Source organism: Heterodontus francisci, chromosome 10, assembly GCF_036365525.1.
Source record: "Heterodontus francisci isolate sHetFra1 chromosome 10, sHetFra1.hap1, whole genome shotgun sequence".
Lineage (NCBI taxonomy): Eukaryota > Metazoa > Chordata > Chondrichthyes > Heterodontiformes > Heterodontidae > Heterodontus > Heterodontus francisci.
The window spans coordinates 95,400,243-95,417,596 of record NC_090380.1 but is presented as its reverse complement, the minus strand read 5'-3'; the positions used below and the strand labels follow the sequence as shown (position 1 = coordinate 95,417,596).

The 17,354-nt window shown below is 43.0% G+C and overlaps 1 protein-coding gene and 1 long non-coding RNA gene across 4 annotated transcripts in view; one reads left to right on the top strand and one right to left on the bottom strand.

Moving 5' to 3' along the window:
* Positions 1–17,354, top strand: part of LOC137374649 (transmembrane protein 50B) — an 81,316-nt gene that overhangs the window by 32,600 nt on the left and 31,362 nt on the right. For all 3 annotated transcript variants that reach the window (XM_068041103.1, XM_068041101.1, XM_068041102.1), the window contains 2 exons: positions 7,091–7,203; positions 10,746–10,813. In XM_068041103.1, coding sequence (XP_067897204.1) covers positions 7,091–7,203; positions 10,746–10,813 — 181 coding nt within the window. The remainder of the gene's footprint in view (positions 1–7,090; positions 7,204–10,745; positions 10,814–17,354) is intronic.
* Positions 1–17,354, bottom strand: part of LOC137374651 (uncharacterized) — a 74,631-nt gene that overhangs the window by 25,971 nt on the left and 31,306 nt on the right. The window contains exon 2 of the long non-coding RNA XR_010975865.1: positions 15,991–16,073. This is a non-coding gene — a long non-coding RNA (uncharacterized lncRNA). The remainder of the gene's footprint in view (positions 1–15,990; positions 16,074–17,354) is intronic.

The window sequence follows — 17,354 nt, the reverse complement described above, 5'->3', positions numbered from 1 at the left end:
GGTCAAACGTAGAATTTATTATTATCTACTGTGATATGGTACGCAATATCAGAATCAGTGGAAGTGCCTGTCCTAATATCTCCTCGTTGCTCCGTGTCAAATTTTTGTTTGATCACACTCCTGTGAAGTGCCTTGGGAAATTTAACTATGTTAAAGGCACAATATAAATGCAGGTTATTGCTGAATTAGAATGTTGAATAGCTTTGAAAAGGTAAGTGGGTAAATATTTTAAAAGAACAAATTAAATAAGATTGGTGAAGAGGAATGGGACTGTGGATACCTCCTTCAGAGACCTGTCACACGTGCAGTTAATTAAATAGCCTATCTCACTGCTATAAGATTGAGATTTTTGAAATATTCCAATTAAATTAGCATGTCCACCAATGTTCCCTGTAAGCCACACAGCAACCCGAAAGTCTCTGTGCAGGCTGCACACGCGTCAACCCCTTTTAAGTTAATGTGTGTGCATGACTGCACAAAAACATTTAAAGGGATTGCGCACTTAAATAAATCACCTGTGTACTCCAGAAAAAAAAATTAGAGAAAACATTGGTGTCTTGTCTAACCCTTCTCGACAGCTGAAACCGCTTCAAAGCTCCTAGCGGCACTTCATCTACTGCCAAGATTTTTGTTTCATGTCACTGCTGTCACTCATTCATAGTACCTCAATTTATGCTCCTGTCCAGTGCCTGTGCACTGTTTCTGAGTCTGGTAGCTAGATCTATACTTATGGCTTCAGATACCAGTTCTCTGCACCCCAAAATGATGCTTGTACTTCTGAATCCCCTGCCCTCAGTTTTACGAATCCCTCCTGAAGTTAACTTCTCCTTTTTCTTCCTTTCCTCAGACCACCAAAAGGTCATGCCGGAACCCAGTGCTCCCACATCTCCTATGATTACTTCCAGGTGCTTTTTCTTCTGTCGATACCACCCTTTCCCAACATTGCAGCCTTGGCATGGCCCTTCAGCTCCATTGTTGTTTCAGTACCTTTTAGGCCTTACCCCATCCTCTATCTCCTACCAAGAAAGCCAGTGATTTACTTAGACATTAGCGATACTGAGGAATAGGTGACACTTGGACTGAGATGAAAGAATCTAAAAAGTAAATAGGCCAGAATGACATAGATACCACAATGAGAGAAGTGTTTACAAGTTAAACCAGCAAGAGAGAGAGAAAAGGGGTAGAAGACATACCAAGAAACTGACACAGAAGAAAACTAGTGTGTGGGAAAGGAGCAGAGAGTCAGTTACAAGAGTTCTTTTTTCTATCTGTAAGCAATGTCGCAGGAGATCACTATGTTTCATGGAATAATGGTCATAAAATGGTGAGTAGCATACCTTTTAACTATATTTTGAGCTAAATTGGTCATATTTCAGGCATTATACTTTTGGTTCAACAAGAATTTGAAGGACAACAAGTTGTAGGGGTATGGTGAAAGAACAGGGGAGTGGGCTAATTGGATAGCTGAAAGAGCCGACATAGTCATGATGGGCTGCATGGCTTCATTCCCATGCTTCTGTATCACACTTTAATTAAAGATTGTGAAAGAAAGTCGGTTAGTTATTTGCTGGTCACTTCTAATCTTGAGGAGTCTTTGATTTACAAGCAGCTGCATTGCAGGATGTACCAAAAAATGATTAGACTTTGTTGCATGTCTGTCCATCTTTGTGGCAGAATAATACATTGGATGTTGCATGGTGCTTTTACCCATCCTAACAAAACAAACAAATTCTCCTCATCCTGAGAACAACAGAGGAGACCTGTTGGCTTGAATAAAAATATTCAATGCTTTTTTCTGTAAACTTAAAATCCGTCTGGTAATTTTAATTTGTGTTTGGTAGTATAATGTAAACTGTTAAATCCAGTAATCAGATTAGTGGAACTGAGAACAAAGAACAGTACAGCGCAGGAACAGGCCATTCGGCCCTCCAAGCCTGTGCCGATCTTGATGCCTGTCTAAACTAAAACCTTCTGCACTTCCGGGGACCGTATCCTATTCATGTATTTGTCAAGATGCCTCTTAAACGTCGCTATCGTACCTGCTTCCACCACCTCCCCTGGCAGCAAGTTCCAGGCACTCGCCACCCTCTGTGTAAAAAAAACTTGCCTCGCACATCCCCTCTAAACTTTGCCCCTCTCACCTTAAACCTATGTCCCCTAGTAACTGACTCTTCCACCCTGGGAAAAAGCTTCTGACTATCCACTCTGTCCATGCCGCTCATAACTTTGTAAACCTCTATCATGTCGCCCCTCCACCTCTGTCGTTCCAGTGAAAACAATCCAAGTCTTTCCAACCTCTCCTCATAGCCAATGCCCTCCAGACCAGGCAACATCCTGGTAAACCTCTTCTGTACCCTCTCCAAAGCCTCCACGTCCTTCTGGTAGTGTGGCGACCAGAATTGCACGCAATATTCCAAGTGTGGCCTAACTAAGGTTCTATACAGCTGCAGCATGACTTACCAATTTTTATACTCTATGCCCCAACCGATGAAGGCAAGCATGCCGTATGCCTTCTTGACTACCTTATCCACCTGCGTTGCCACTTTCAGTGACCTGTGGACCTGTACGGCCAGATCTCTCTGCCTGTCAATACTCCTAAGGGTTCTGCCATTTACTGTATTCTTCCCACCTGCATTAGACCTTCCAAAGTGCATTACCTCACATGAGGTTGTCATTAATCCCATGGGTAGAGTAGAATATTTAAAAAAGTACGGTGATAAATGGTAGGATCAAAGCTTTTAGGAACTATTGTCAAACAATTGAAAGTATAGATGGTGCAAGGAAATTCAAACTGAAACGAGGACCACCATGGATGACACCCATAAATGTGCCCTTAGATGTTGACTGCTAAATGCCATGCTATAAATTTTGCTAATTTTTGCTTGACTACATAAGACAGTCCTCATTGGAACTAGAACGTAAATTGAATGCTAACACAAGCATGCAAAAAGGATACAGAAATGTTTAAAACGTTCCAGAACTGCTTTTAGGTAGGGCTACATAGGGCCCTTGAAATGTTTGCCAATCATTGAAATCCCTTAAACTTGGTATGTATTTTTTTTTTAAGTTGTATAAAGTAGCCCAAATTAGGGGAAACCCTGTAACTAATTTGATCAGTGCACATTTGTTTGTCCTTTATAATACATGTATGTTCAGTTCGACATGAGTCATTTGCTGGTACCATTTCTATAGCAAGAGCCTTTTGGGTATGGAAAGTATTGCGAGTGGGGGAAGTTGCACTTGCAGGGTGATTCTCTTTTCCCTCTGGCAAGCTGAAGCACAAAACAGTTCCCTAACATGCAAGCAATATCAGCGTGTTTCATTGCTGTCTCTAATCCTCCAATGGAAATGGTCAAACATGGCTTCTCACCTTTGCAAAATCTTTGGTCCCACACCATAATTTTCAGTATATTTAGTCAGTTACACTTGGGGACTAAGATTGATATGCTGATATTTTACTGAACAGATGGGACTGTACTTAAAACCACAAACTTCTGACTCACTAGGTGAGAGTGTTACCACTTGCCTTAGCCTAGTAGCAAAACTCTCATCTCTGAGACAGGAAGTCGTGGGTTCACTATTTAGATTGATACTTCAGTCAGCACTGAGGGAGTACCATTAGAGGTGACATCTCACGTTTTAAACCGTGGCCTCATCTGCTCTATTATGCAGATGTAAGAGAGCAAGGGAGTTCTTCTGGTGTGCTGGTCAACTTTACCCCTCCAATCAACATCACAAAAACAGATTATCCATTCATTTATTTTATTGCTATACGTGCACAATAAGGCCCCACAATTTGGCTGCTGCATTTTCCTACATGATGAGCATGACTACCCTTCAAATGGCTATGAAGCATTTTGAAACATCCAGAGAACATAAAAGGTGCTATATAAGTGCAAGCTTGTTCTTCTGTGCAACAGTGGTCAAGACAACCGGATCAAAACTGGCCCATGTTCATCAAAGTGGACCAGGATTAGGCTGCAGAGATTTATACATTTAAGAGGCGATATGAGCACTGACATTTATTTTCTGCAGAAATGAGAGAGGGGAAAATGCAAAGCACTTATGGAGATTGTCTGAATCTTTCAGACTATCTGCTACCTAAGGAACTGGCCCCAGTCCCAGCCCTACACCAATCTCACCACCTTCTTGACTTTGCTTCTCAATCATTCCCCCAACAAGGCTCCTGTCTTTTGGTACCCACCTCTTGTACTCTGTCTCTTGCCCACTCAACTTCTAACTAGTCAATTATTTCATTACTTAAATTGTAAATGGCTCTCATTGCTCAGGCTCTGTCTCTGTTCAAATCTGCCATCCTCAACCATTTCCCTCCTAACCTGGTTCTACTCCTGCCTGCACCAGTGTAGCCATGAATCTTCAGTATTTGCTTCTCATTCTTTGCCCACGCAGTCACTTCTGGTATCCCAAGGTTTCATACTTATTGCATCCCATCCATTTGCTTGTTGCTTTTCTGTAACATTATATCTATCCCATTTATATGCTGACAATATTAAAGAATTTGAGTCGAAGTAATGACATCTGTCAGTCTTCCTCCTGCATTTCTCTCAACTCCGTCCATTTCTGTGTTGCTGGACAAGCCATTTGACATTGTTATGAATGAGTTGGAACGTTCCCTGGTGGAATTTTAGGAAAACTCAAGCCAACCCATTCAGCTGACATTAAAAACGTTGTATCCTTTCCAGACTGCTTGTTCAAAACACTGGATGTGTAATCTTCATGTCTTGTTAAATGCAGAAATGAGCTGAGCTTCAAACCTGACATCTATGTCACTAAAACTGTTTACTTCACTTCCACAGTCATTCCCATACTTGCTGAAACTTGTATCTATGGTTTTGGTAACGTTTAGATTCAAATTTCCCAATGGGGCGGCACAGTGGTTAGCACCGCAGCCTCACAGCTCCAGGAACCCGGGTTTGATTCTGGGTACTGCCTGTGCGGAGTTTGCAAATTCTCCCTGTGACCGTGTGGGTTTTCGCCGGGTACTCCGGTTTCCTCCCACAGCCAAAGACATGCAGGTTGATAGGTAAATTGGCCATTATAAATTGCCCCTAGTATAGGTAGGTGGTAGGGGAATATAGGGAAGGTGGGGATGTGGTAGGAATATGGGATTAGTGTAGGATTAGCAAGGGGAGAGCCAACTGTGCAACAGCCCCGACAAACAAATTTCTCTGCAGCACCTGTGGAAGAGCCTGTCACTCCAGAATTGGCCTTTATAGCCACTCCAGGCGCTGCTTCACAAACCACTGACCACCTCCAGGCGCATATCCATTGTCTCGAGATAAGGAGGCCCAAAGAAGAAGTAGGATTAGTATAAATGGGTGGTTGATGGTCGGCACAGACTCGGTGGGCCGAAGGGCCTGTTTCAGTGCTGTATAAATAAATAAATAAATATTCACCTCTGCACCTCCTGGAGTTTATGCTATCACAAAATGCTACCTATGACATGCTGTTCTGCTTGTCTGTCACCCATGTCCTCAACAGCCTCCATTGCTCCTCTCCTTCCCACCTCACTAACCCCCATTCAAAGTTTATTTTACTAATCAATTAACTCCAGAGTTGCACCCCACCCTGTCTCTGCTTAACCTTGCGTCCCAGAACTTTGATCATCCAAATTCAGTGGCGCTATTGATGTGCAGTTTACTAAACGGGAGCTAGCTAATTAAGGAGCTAAGATCAATGTGGTTGAGTTATGAGCAAAGATTAGAAAAGCTGAAAAGATTAGACTGCAACCTGGAAAGGGAGTGTAGGAGCAGGAACTTTATAGATTCTAAGTAGACTAGAAGGTGTGGTGGGGAGAGAAATTCCATGGGAATTCCCAGGGCATAAAATCACTGAGCACTCAGGATACTGATCTGTTTTAGTATCAATAAGTCGTGAGGTTTGGCTGGTTTTTTTATTATTATTTCATGGGTTGTGGCAGTCACTGGCAAGGCCAGCATTTGCTGCCGATCCCTAATTGCCCTTAACTGAGTGGCTTGCTAGTTAAGAGTCAGCCACATTGCTGTGGGTCTGGAGTCACATGTAGGCCATACTAGGTGAAGACAGCAGATTTTCTTCCCTAAAGGACATTAGTGAGCCAGATGGGCTTTTACGACAATCAGTAGTTTCATGGCACCATTACTAAGACTAACTTTCAATTCCAGATTTTATTAATTAATTGAATTTAAATTCGACCACCTGCAGTGGTGGGATTTGAACTCATGTCCCCAGGAAATTAGCCTGGGCCTCTGGATTACTAGTTCAGTGACTGTACCACTACTGCACCGTCTCCCCTTTGATATGTTATTACAATATTAGGATGGTGTGCTTAAGCTATGACGTGAGCATTGCTAACCTGCCAGCGAGCAGGTCTTAGTTCCTCATAAATGTAATTTGTTATTTGGTTTGACTCAGCAAAAGAAGAATAAGTACATAAATGTCAGGCATGCATTAAATGTGCATATATGCATTTATAAATTACCGAATGTCCATGTGAACTTAGATAATGAGTTATTTTAATATTCTTTGTGAATGAGAGCAATTATCTCACTTTATCCTGGACAAGGCTTGAATGAAATTCATTTCAATGAGTTTTAAAACATGAAAGAAAATGTACAAAATAATTGGAAGGAGTTGACAAATATTTGGGCTCCAGTCACCTTTGTTTAATTGCTCTGGTTGCTGTGTGGAGACATTAGCTGGCTCATAGAGAGAACCAACTATTTAACTCCGTAGGAGAGCGATGGGGAGAGTCAACAGGAAATGTTGCCTTAGCTGAATATAACATGCATAAGTGCATGCTTTCCAGGAATGGGACACTGATAATAGGAATAGGAGCCCTATCTATTTCTCTTCCCTTCCTCCCTACCCCAGCCTAGAGGCACTGGAGCCACCATTACCCCAATCACAACCTATTGTCAGTTTACAGTTGAGTTATTAGAGAAGCTAGTTATATGATCTTTAAATGCTCATGCTATTTTACAATGTCATAATTTTTAGAATGGGGTTATAATTCGTGCCTCCAATTTTATTAGGAAAAATTAGTATGATTTCTGTGCATAGATCTCAATGCTTTATTTTTTTTTTGTAGTTCTTTACTGGCTGGTGGATAATTATAGATGCTGCAGTGCTTTACTCAAAAAGTGGAGAAATGAATCCTGCTTTTCATACGTGTGGAGTCATGTCAACCGTAGCTTTTTTCATGTAAGTTCCTGGTGATTGAATTCAGTACCTTGTTGCTTTGCTGTCTTTATCGTTTTTATTATATGCACTATAATAGTTGTAGTTTATGGGTTAAAAACCCAGGCGTGAGCACAGAACCTTGTGCGAGTGTCAGCTGTGCTCAATGGTCGCACTCTTCCTTCTGAGTCGGAAGAGGTACGAGTTCAAATCCAACTCCAGTACAATACTGAGGGAGTGCTGTCGGAGGTGCCATCTTTCAGATGAGCCGTTAAACTAAGGCCCTGTCTGCCCTCTCAACTGCACGTAGAAGATTCCATGGCACGATTTCAGAGTTCTCCCTGGTGTCCTGGCCAATACTTATCCCTCAACCAGTATCAGTACAAACAAATTATCTGGTGATTATCGCATTGCTGTTTGTGGGACCTTGCTGTGTGCAAATTGGCTGCCATGTTTCCTACATTACAACAGTGGCAACACTTCAAAAAGTACTTCATTGGCCATAAAGCACTTTAGGATGTTTAGAGATTGTGAATGGTGCTATATAAATGCAAGTGCTTTCTTCTTTCTTTCAGTTTGTTAATAACCCAACCCAGTAAACTGGAGAATTTACATCTGGATGAAGCTGCCACATATGCTTAAATCAGAGGTTGTGGGGGAGGTGGATACTGTTGAAACTGTAACTTGGTTCTGCCAAGATCTACAGCTGTGGAAGAAGAGAAATGTGGATTTGGACCACAAGGATGATGCCTAGTATTGGAGAATGAGTAACGAGGAGAGATTAGATAAAGTCACCCTTCGGTTTTGAGAGCAGGCAAATGAGAGAGGATGTTCTAGAGGTATATGTGATGAGTGGAATGGGAAAGGTTAATCTTAAACACTATTTCAAGATAAACGACAGTTGCAGGACAAAGGGATACATATGCAAACTAATTTTAAGCAAGTCCTGGACTGATATTAGGAAACATATCTGACATTTAAAAACTTAAGAAATAGGAGCAGAAGTAGGCTTTATGGCCCCTGGAGCCTGCTCTGCCATTCAGTAAGATCATGGTAGATCTTCTACATCAACTCCAATTTTCTGCCCTGTCTTCATATCCCTTGTCAGCTTTTCTTTTCGCTAAATCTTAATAGCCAATGATTCAACTGGTGGCAGTGATTAAACTTTATTCAGCACAAGCAAGACTTGATGCATTACAGTATCTCAGCAGTCAACCATATGACTGAGTTATATTAATCTGTTTATGCCTTGGGTAAAAGTTGTGATAACAAGTATCTGCATCGCCTGGCCTGAACCCCAAGCTCATCCTCCGTGTTTCTTGAAGTCTCCTACACCTTCTGCCTGTTTGGATCCCCTTTTCATACCCCTTTCTATTATACAAAATCACTACATTTCACTAGACCAATCATTAACCTACAGCCATCAACTTCTTGTCTAATTATTGGGATAGCACGTACACAAAGCCTTGGTTTTGCTCAGATTTTGGTCTAATAACTCCTGACATCACTTGCAGCTGTGGCAATACAAAGGGCCATCTTTTACACTGGCCTTGATGGTCTAATGTTTCTGGCTAGTGGTGTCCCACCCCTGTCCCCGTTTCCGACCCCGCCCCCTCATCCCTTCCATTCCTGCTCTCTCGAACCAGGATACCAATCTTTCCTTATCACATTTCAATTAAGGTATCTAGTCGACTTTCCCATGGGAACTGAGCTGCCTCTGCTTGTTCTGTTCCTTCATTTCTGCTGTTTTTTTAATTTAATTAACCATATTACCCATTTACCATATTTTTTAATTGTCCAGCTTCTCATACTGCCCCACTTTCCTAAAGTTTTTCACAAGTTCAATGGTCTTTTAGGTTAATACATTGGTAAAACAAAGCATTTTCATAGGTATTCTTGATTGCATGGTTTTTAAAAATTATTTCATGGGATGTGGGTATCACTGGCTAGGCCAGCACTTATTGCCCATCTCTAATTGCCTTTGAGAAGGTGGTGGTGAACTGCCTTCTTGAACCACTGTAGTCCATATGGGGTAGGTACACCCACAGTGCTGTTAGGAAGGGAGTTGCAAGTTTTTGATTCAGTGACAGTGAAGGAACAGTGATATAGTTCCATGTCAGGATGGTGTGTGGCTTTGAGAGGAACTTGCAGGTGGTGGTGTTCCTGTGCAGCTGCTGCTCTCGTCCTTCTAAGTGGTAGAGATAGTGGGTTTGGGAGGTGCTGTCGAAGGAGCCTTGGTGCGTTGCTGCACTGCATCTTGTAGATGGTACACACTGCTGCCACTGTGCATCGGTGGTGGAGGGAGTTGAAGTTGGTGGATGGGGTGCCAATCAAGCGAGCTACTTTGTCCTGGATGGTGTTGAGCTTCTTGAATGTCGTTGGAGCTGCATCCATCCAGGCAAGTGGAGAGTATTCCATATGCCTTGTATATGGTGGACAGGCATTAGGGAGTCAGGAGGTGAGTTACTCGCTGCAGGATTCCTAGTCTGTGATCTCCTCTTGTAGCCATGGTATTAATATGGCTACTCCAGTTCAGTTTCTGGTCAATGGTAATCCCCCAGGATGTTGATAGTGGAGTTTCAGCGCTTGTAATGCCATTCAATGTCAAAGGGAGATTTAGATTCTCTCTTGTTGGAGATGATCAATGCCTGGCACGAATGTTACTTGCTAGTTATCAGCACAAGCCTGGCTATTTTCCAGTTCTTGCTGCATTACTACACTGACTGCTTCAGTATCTGAGGAGTCACGAATGCAATCATCAGCGAACATCCCCACTTCTAACCTTATGATTGAAGCAGCTGAAGATGATTGGTAGCTGTAGTCTAATGGATACATTTTCTAGTTAAGCAGTTATCCTAATCAACTAGTGAATATACTGGAGGACCCCCTCACTTCAAATACCCATAACCCTTTATTTCCTCAGTGCCCAAAAATCTATCCTTTCAGTCTTGAATATATTCAATAACTAAGCATCCACAGCCCTGTGGGGTAGCGATTCCTAGGATTCCCAACTCTCAATGAAGAAAATGCTCCTCATCTCTGTCCTAAATGCTGACCCCTAATCCTGAGACTATGCTCTCTAGTTGTAGAATTTCCAGCCAGGGAAAACATCCTTTCAGCATCTGCCCTGTCAAGCCCCTTAATAATTTTATACATTTCAATGAGATCATCTCTCATTCAGCTAAACTCCAGAGAATACAGGCCTGCTCTACTCAATCTCTCTTCACCTAAAGAAGATCTGGAGTGGTTTTCTGGGTTGGGTAGTGGAACTAAAGAAGTCTTAAATCATCTAAAAGGCAGTTGAATGTTTTGATAGATAACCGGTTTCGATAGAGGAATATGCTAGATGAGCCAACCCTCATCTGTACTTGTCTTTGTGATTATAACATGTTCTCTGGTGTGAATTTTTGGATAAGATTATCCTGCACTTACAGCTTCCCAATGAATCATTTGGTAATTCAGGTTGCGACAACTCCTGTACAGGCAAATAATATGTGCTACAGCTCATCACCACACTGCGCATGTCTTATGTATGCAATTTAACTTATTTTAATTCTAAAATTTAGGATAAATGCTGTGTCTAATGGACAGGTCCGAGGGGATGGATACAGTGATGGCTGCTTGGGAAGAACAGGTAAGAATATTTCAAGCTATTTACTTATTTCAGTGATTACTATATTTTGAGAAGTATTGAAGATAGCAGTTGCCTAAAATAGACATTGAAGACAGAATTGAAGAAGAAATCTCTGGGGATGCTGGATCAATATACAAAGAACCTAGCCAACTTTTTAGCAAAGAAACTTCATAAACTGTGAAGGGTAACAGTATCAAAGTGATTCTTGACAACGCAGCCGGTGGAGGACGTCATCCGCCTGCGCCAACCTGTGCACATGCGCAAACGGGCTCCTGCTGTCTGCACGTGCGCTGCATTCTGCATTGCCAGGACTGGTTGGCGCATGCTCGGATGACATCATTACCTAAATTGCCAGGACTGGTACACATATACCCAGCTGACGTCATCGCATAACGCGGGAGAGAGAGCAAGTGGAGAAGTCGGCAGAGAGCGGGAGTGGGGGGGAAGCGGGGAGAGAGCGGGGTATGGGGGGAAGCAGGGAGACGGGCGTGGGGGATGTGGGGAGAGAGCGGCCGAAGACCTTGGTGACGGTGGGTGCCATCTCCTCCTGCCTCCCCGCCTGCGCTCTCCGGCAATCCCCCATTCCCCGCTGCCCGCGCTCTCCGGCTGTTCCCCCGCCGCCCGCGCTTTCCGGCCGTTGTGTGCTGCCATATGTTTACGTTGCCTTTGTGTGATTATTTGAGCAGCGCCATCTTTAGTCCTGGCAGTTGCCTGAACGTCGCTGACTGTGACGTTTTAGTTGAACAGGCTGCATTTGCGCATGTGCCAGTGCAGCACCACCTAGTGGCTGCGTTGCCAGCAAACGCAGCCGAACAGTATAGGTGATGAAGGCCTTTTTTTTTTAAGTTCATGAGATATGAGCATCACTGGCAAGGATATCATTTGTTGCCCATTCCTAATTGTTCTTAGGGTGGCTGTGTGTCGCTCTCTTGAGCTGCTGCAGCCCATGTGTTGTAGGTACACCCACAGTGCTCTTAGAAAGGGAGTTCCTGGGCTGAATTTTATCAGTGTGCTGTGCTCTGAGAGCAGCGGTCTTCCGACATGGAAGTGCCACCGAACAGCCCCTGCGATATTATGAGCGGGGGCTGATTTTAACTAGAGGGGGCAGGGTGGCCGCTGGGCCCCTGGCAACAGCGTCCGGCGCTACCGTGCCAGCGCCATCTTACAGGACTTTAAGCCCTTAGCAGAGATATAAACTTTTAAAGTTACAGTACACATTTTTAAAAACAAATAATTAGTAGAGGCCCTTCCCCAACCACCCCAATGGTCATTTCATTGACTGATATTAACAAAACTTACCCTATTACCCTATTCCCTACCCGAACTTCTTCTCTCCCCCCCGCCCCAACCTTCTGACATTTGCCCTCCAACCTCTTCCCACCATCCCCACAGCTAATAAAGAGTGTTCCCTGCTCCCCCACCCTGCTCGCCTTGAAAATGTTAATCCCCCCCCACCCGTGTCTCGCCTTGGAACTCCATATGGAGTTCCAAAGGCGCGCAAACTGTGTTCAGCAGCCATGAAATTGGCGTGGGACAGCCATCGCCTGCAGGTAAGTTAATTTACATGTTATTACTGTTCATTTAAATATTTAGATGAAGGTACACTGCCAAGCAACGGGGGAGGGGCTGCACTGAGGTCCCCCTGCCACCAGTAATATGCAACGGGCCCTTTTCGATGTCGGGGTCGAGGCGGGCCTCGCCCCGCTGAATCTTACAGGCTACCCCACCCCCGCCACGACCCACGGCGTCGAGGGGCTTGTAAAATTCAGTCCCCAGTATTTTGACCCAGCGACAGTGAAGGAACCACGATATAGTTCCAAGTCAGGATGGTGTGTGACTTGGAGGGGAGCTTCCAGGTGGTGGTGATCCCATGCACCTGCTGTCCTTGTCCTTCTTGCGGTAGAGGTCGTGTGTTTGGAAGTTGCTGTTGAACTGGCTTGAGAGTGAAGAACTTTGGGTTGAGCATGCTGAACAGTTGTGTAGTGTTAACAGATAGGTTTGTGCTCCAGTTGAGCTTCCACTCTTGGTTCTGCTGTCAACTGGATATGTGAACTGGTAAGGTGAAATGTTTTCTCAGGTGGATGATCAGAGAGAGATGGATGATCAGTGGAAAGCTATCTGCTCCCCTCCAATCAGTCATATCTTAAGTAATGGTTTGGGCACAGGCTGATCCACTGGAAATGACATATTGCTTGGGGGACAGAGAGAGGAATCCAAAAGAAAGAAAAAAATATGCTGAAAATGGGCATGGCATTTGTGTATTATTGTTCCCAGTTGCAGAGTGGATTGGAATGAAAAAGCAGAGAAAGGGTGCATTTGTGTGAATTGCCAAAAGGAAACTATAGCTTCTGCCTCCAGTTTTGGGTTCTAGGTTACTTGTAGGTAAAATGTCATTGAATGAAGCATTCAGGAGAGTGCAGACCACAAACTGAACTGAAAAATGACACATATCCAAAAATGTTCAAACTAGAATGTATAGTGTGACGCATTGTAGATCTTGCTCCAGGATAATGAGCACAGAAGAGGCCTTTTGGCCCATCATGCCTGCGCTGGGTCTCCAAAAGAGCAGTTTACCTAGTGCCACTCCCTGCTTTCTTCCCATAGCCCTGCACATTTTTCCATTACAGATAGCAATCCCTCTTGAATGCCTCGATTGAACCTGCCTCCACCACACTCTGGTAGTGTGTGAAAAAGGTTTTCCTCGTGTCTCCATTGCTTCTTTTACCAATTACCTTAAATCTGTGCCCATTTGTTCTCTATCAAAGAACAAAGAACAGTACAGCACAGGAACAGGCCATTCGGCCCTCCAAGCCTGCGCCGATCTTGATGCCTGCCTAAACTAACACCTTCTGCACTTCCAGGGCCCATATCCCTCTATTCCCTTCCTATTCATGTATTTGTCAAGATGTCTCTTAAACGTCGCTATCGTACCTGCTTCCACCACCACCCCTGGCAGCAAGTTCCAGGCACTCACCACCCTCTGTGTAAAAAAAACTTGCCTCGCACGTCCCCTCTAAACTTTGCCCCTCGCACCTTAAACCTATGTCTCCTAGTAACTGACTCTTCCACCCTGGGAAAAAGCTTCTGACTATCCACTCTGTCCATGCCGCTCATAACTTTGTAAACCTCTATCATGTCGCCCCTCCACCTCCGTCGTTCCAGTGAAAACAATCCGAGTTTTTCCAACCTCTCCTCATAGCTAATGCCCTCCAGACCAGGCAACATCCTGGTAAACCCCCTCTGTACCCTCTCCAAAGCCTCCATGTCCTTCTGGTAGTATCCTTCCATCTATGGGAACAGGCTTTTCCCTATCTACTCTGTCCATACTGCAGTACTGTGTATATATCTTACTCCATCGGCATGTGACGCTTTTGAGTGGTTAAAGCCATTCATGTACTGAGTTGCTAATCATGTTGAAAACAAGTTATTTTTGTTGGTCACTCAGGAAGCTGGAGGCTTTTTTGGTTTTGTTTTTATTTTTGCTAAGTTGTTTTGCAAATTAAGTTCACTTCTAGTCTTCACTCCACATTTGAGCAATGCCCTGAACTCTGGACCTGAGTAGTCTCTAGGCTCTGCCATTCATGTCGCAGAGTAAAGTGGGAGGAGGTACACAGGAGTGAACTAGTTTTTCCATGTCCCCGCTCCAGTCCTTCCTGTGGTTCTTCGCATCTGATTTGTGCCTCTCCACAGCAGTGAAACTGAAGTTGATAACTCAGTGGGGTAATGCAGATTTAATCGGTGAACTACTGCCAAATGTTTTTAGTCCAGCAGCCTATGTTACCATGCTGCTTAGTTACATGTTTATTCTTGGGAACTGATTTCCAGTGTCAGGCTAGCACAAGCTGGACACTAATGTGGAAATGGTGCACCAGTGGAATTTTGGAGGTTGAGCCAAGTTTTAGAAAATGAAATGGAAATGTTTCTGTTTCCGAAAATGTTGAAAGTTGCTCCCCACCCCCCCCCACCCCCCACTCCTTTTAAAGGCATGGGAATTAAGGGGGATAGAACCAAGGTGAATAGATGGAGTAAAGATGCATATCAGCCATGATCTAATTGAACAGCAGGACAGGCTCAAGGGGCTGAATGACCTACTGCTGTTCATAAGATACTGACTCTTACTGGTTTGACAATGCCAGAGCCCTCATATCTTGTCCAAGTAAGTGTTCATTGTGAACCTAGGTTGTGGAGACTGGAGAGTATTTACAGGCCTGCTTGATCCTATTCTCACCCAACATCCACAGCTAGGCTGATCAGCAGGATTTATTGGATAGCAATTAGGAATGGGAAACCTGCATTTTTTTTTATTGTTCCTGCTGACTGCAAAGATGCAGACCATTTGTAACACTCCAGTTAGTGCCCTGGTTAAATTCAACCAACTCCACATAGATCCGGAATTGAATTTGAGAGCTTCCTGATCTCTTTGGCTCAGTGTTGCACTGAGTGGTGTTTTCATCTTCTGGGGAAGAGGGGTTAATAAGAGCATTGTAAAAATATTAATCTCTTCCTAATATTGAGTCCATGCGATGAAAAATACCTACTGATAGCTTGTATATATGGTGATTAAAAATCGAAACACAATGTGCCAACTAGAAGAATTATGGAACGTGGTATTTTCATAATTTATCACCAAGGCAGGTGTTTTTGAAAGGCACTCCATTGCAAACAGTCTCCAGGGTATGCAAGTCAGAGAAGTGAAATAGTGTTTATTTGCTACTGGCTGAGATGCATTCTTCTGCTCAAAATATAGTAAGTTTTTTTTTTAAACTTCTCAGGAAACCACAAAGTTTGGAGTTGGGCTTTTTGTGTATTGAAAGACAATACCTTGTGGTCAGAATTTGATGCATTCTCTTTACACCCACAGTCACTTTTGTGGATTATACATTTGTTTTGAGCAAACATTTGTTCAGTGTCAATCACAATTGAATAGTGTTAATTACATGCAGTGTAATGAAAAAATTGAAGTAGTCCCCCTTCCAAAAAAAAAACAATTGGTAGCACAGTAGGAATTCTTAACTGTGCAGATATTGATGGGTGGCAACTTGCAGATCCCCAGTAATATGGAGCTGCAATAGAATTGCAAACAAATGTTGATGCTGATGGAAAGTGCACTTGTAGGCAACCGGTCTGCTGCACCTTGAGATAGATTCAAAATTTTTAATTAAATGCAGAATACTGACCATGATGACTCTGGGCATCTGCACCTTCCTTCCCATTCAAAATACGACACTCTAGGGTTAAAAAGAAATTCACCGGTCAGCATCTGGAAAGAGAAAAAGTATATTTTAGGTTTAACTCTTTAATTTGATCTAAAAGGATCTAAATTTGAAATGTTTACCATTTTCTCTCTCCAGATGCTGACAGATCTGTATATTTTAAGCATTTTATTGGAATCATTGTCATGTTTCAGTACAGTAAATAGTTGCTTCAGTATCCACTAATGTGATATAAAAACAGAATATGCCTGAATTCCTCATCAGGTCAGGCAGCATCTCTGTAGAGAGAAATAGAGTTAACGTTTCAGGTCGATGACCTTTCATCAAGATGATGATGAACGGTAATTAAGCTGAAATTTCAACACTCTTTCTCTCTCCACAGATGCTGCCAGACCATCTGAGTATTTGCAGCATTTTCAGTTTTTATTTCAGATTTCCAGCATTTGCAGTATTTTGCTTTTGCTGCCACTAATTTGATGTTCCACTTAACCTTTTTGTGGTAACAGTGACACAAATGCACACAGGAAGTTTACATTTAAAAGAACAATTAAAGACCATCTCACTGACATTCACATTGTGCTGTGTAAATAGAATAGATTTAAATCTCCAGGGCACTGGGGATTGTGCTCAGCATCAACACTAGTTCCAACATGAATCGCAAGAATCAGCTGTAATGGAGGTGGAGATTGAGGTCGGATAGAAGTTGCATATGCACGACTGTGGAGGAAAATGACTGCATCTTGGGACCTGACTCCTAGAGTTCAGTGGTAGTTGCTATAGATTTATAGTAGATATATTTGCATTTTGTTTGGTAAATGTGATTTTATAGTGTATATTGGAGCTTCAGCAAACTGTACTACAGTGACCAGGTAATCATGCCACCTGAAAAGGTGAAGGCTAAATGCTCTCTTTCAATAAGGACAGGAAAATTACAGGTTTACGTTCTCTGGGTCCCTCATTTGCTGGCTTTGGGCATTATTGGAAGTCTTAAGTGAAGATCTCAAATCTGTCCCCTCAACCAGTTGAGTTGCACGTTGTGGGCCTGGAAAATAAATGGATCATTTTAACCCTTTATTGATTATGGTGGTTCCATGCAATCTAATGTGAACGCAACTGATCCCTTATCTTTTATTTCAAGCCATATGGATTTTGTTTCTATCCTTCTGTTAGTTATGTCCATTTTTTTTCTACTGTCATTATGTTACCTCTATTTGGTACAGCTAGCCCAACACCCTTTCTTCCTTCTTCGTCCTTTCTGATCTATGTTGTAACCTGCAATGTTTAGTTGCCAGTTCTATTCTTTATGGACCCATGTTTAAGTTATTCCT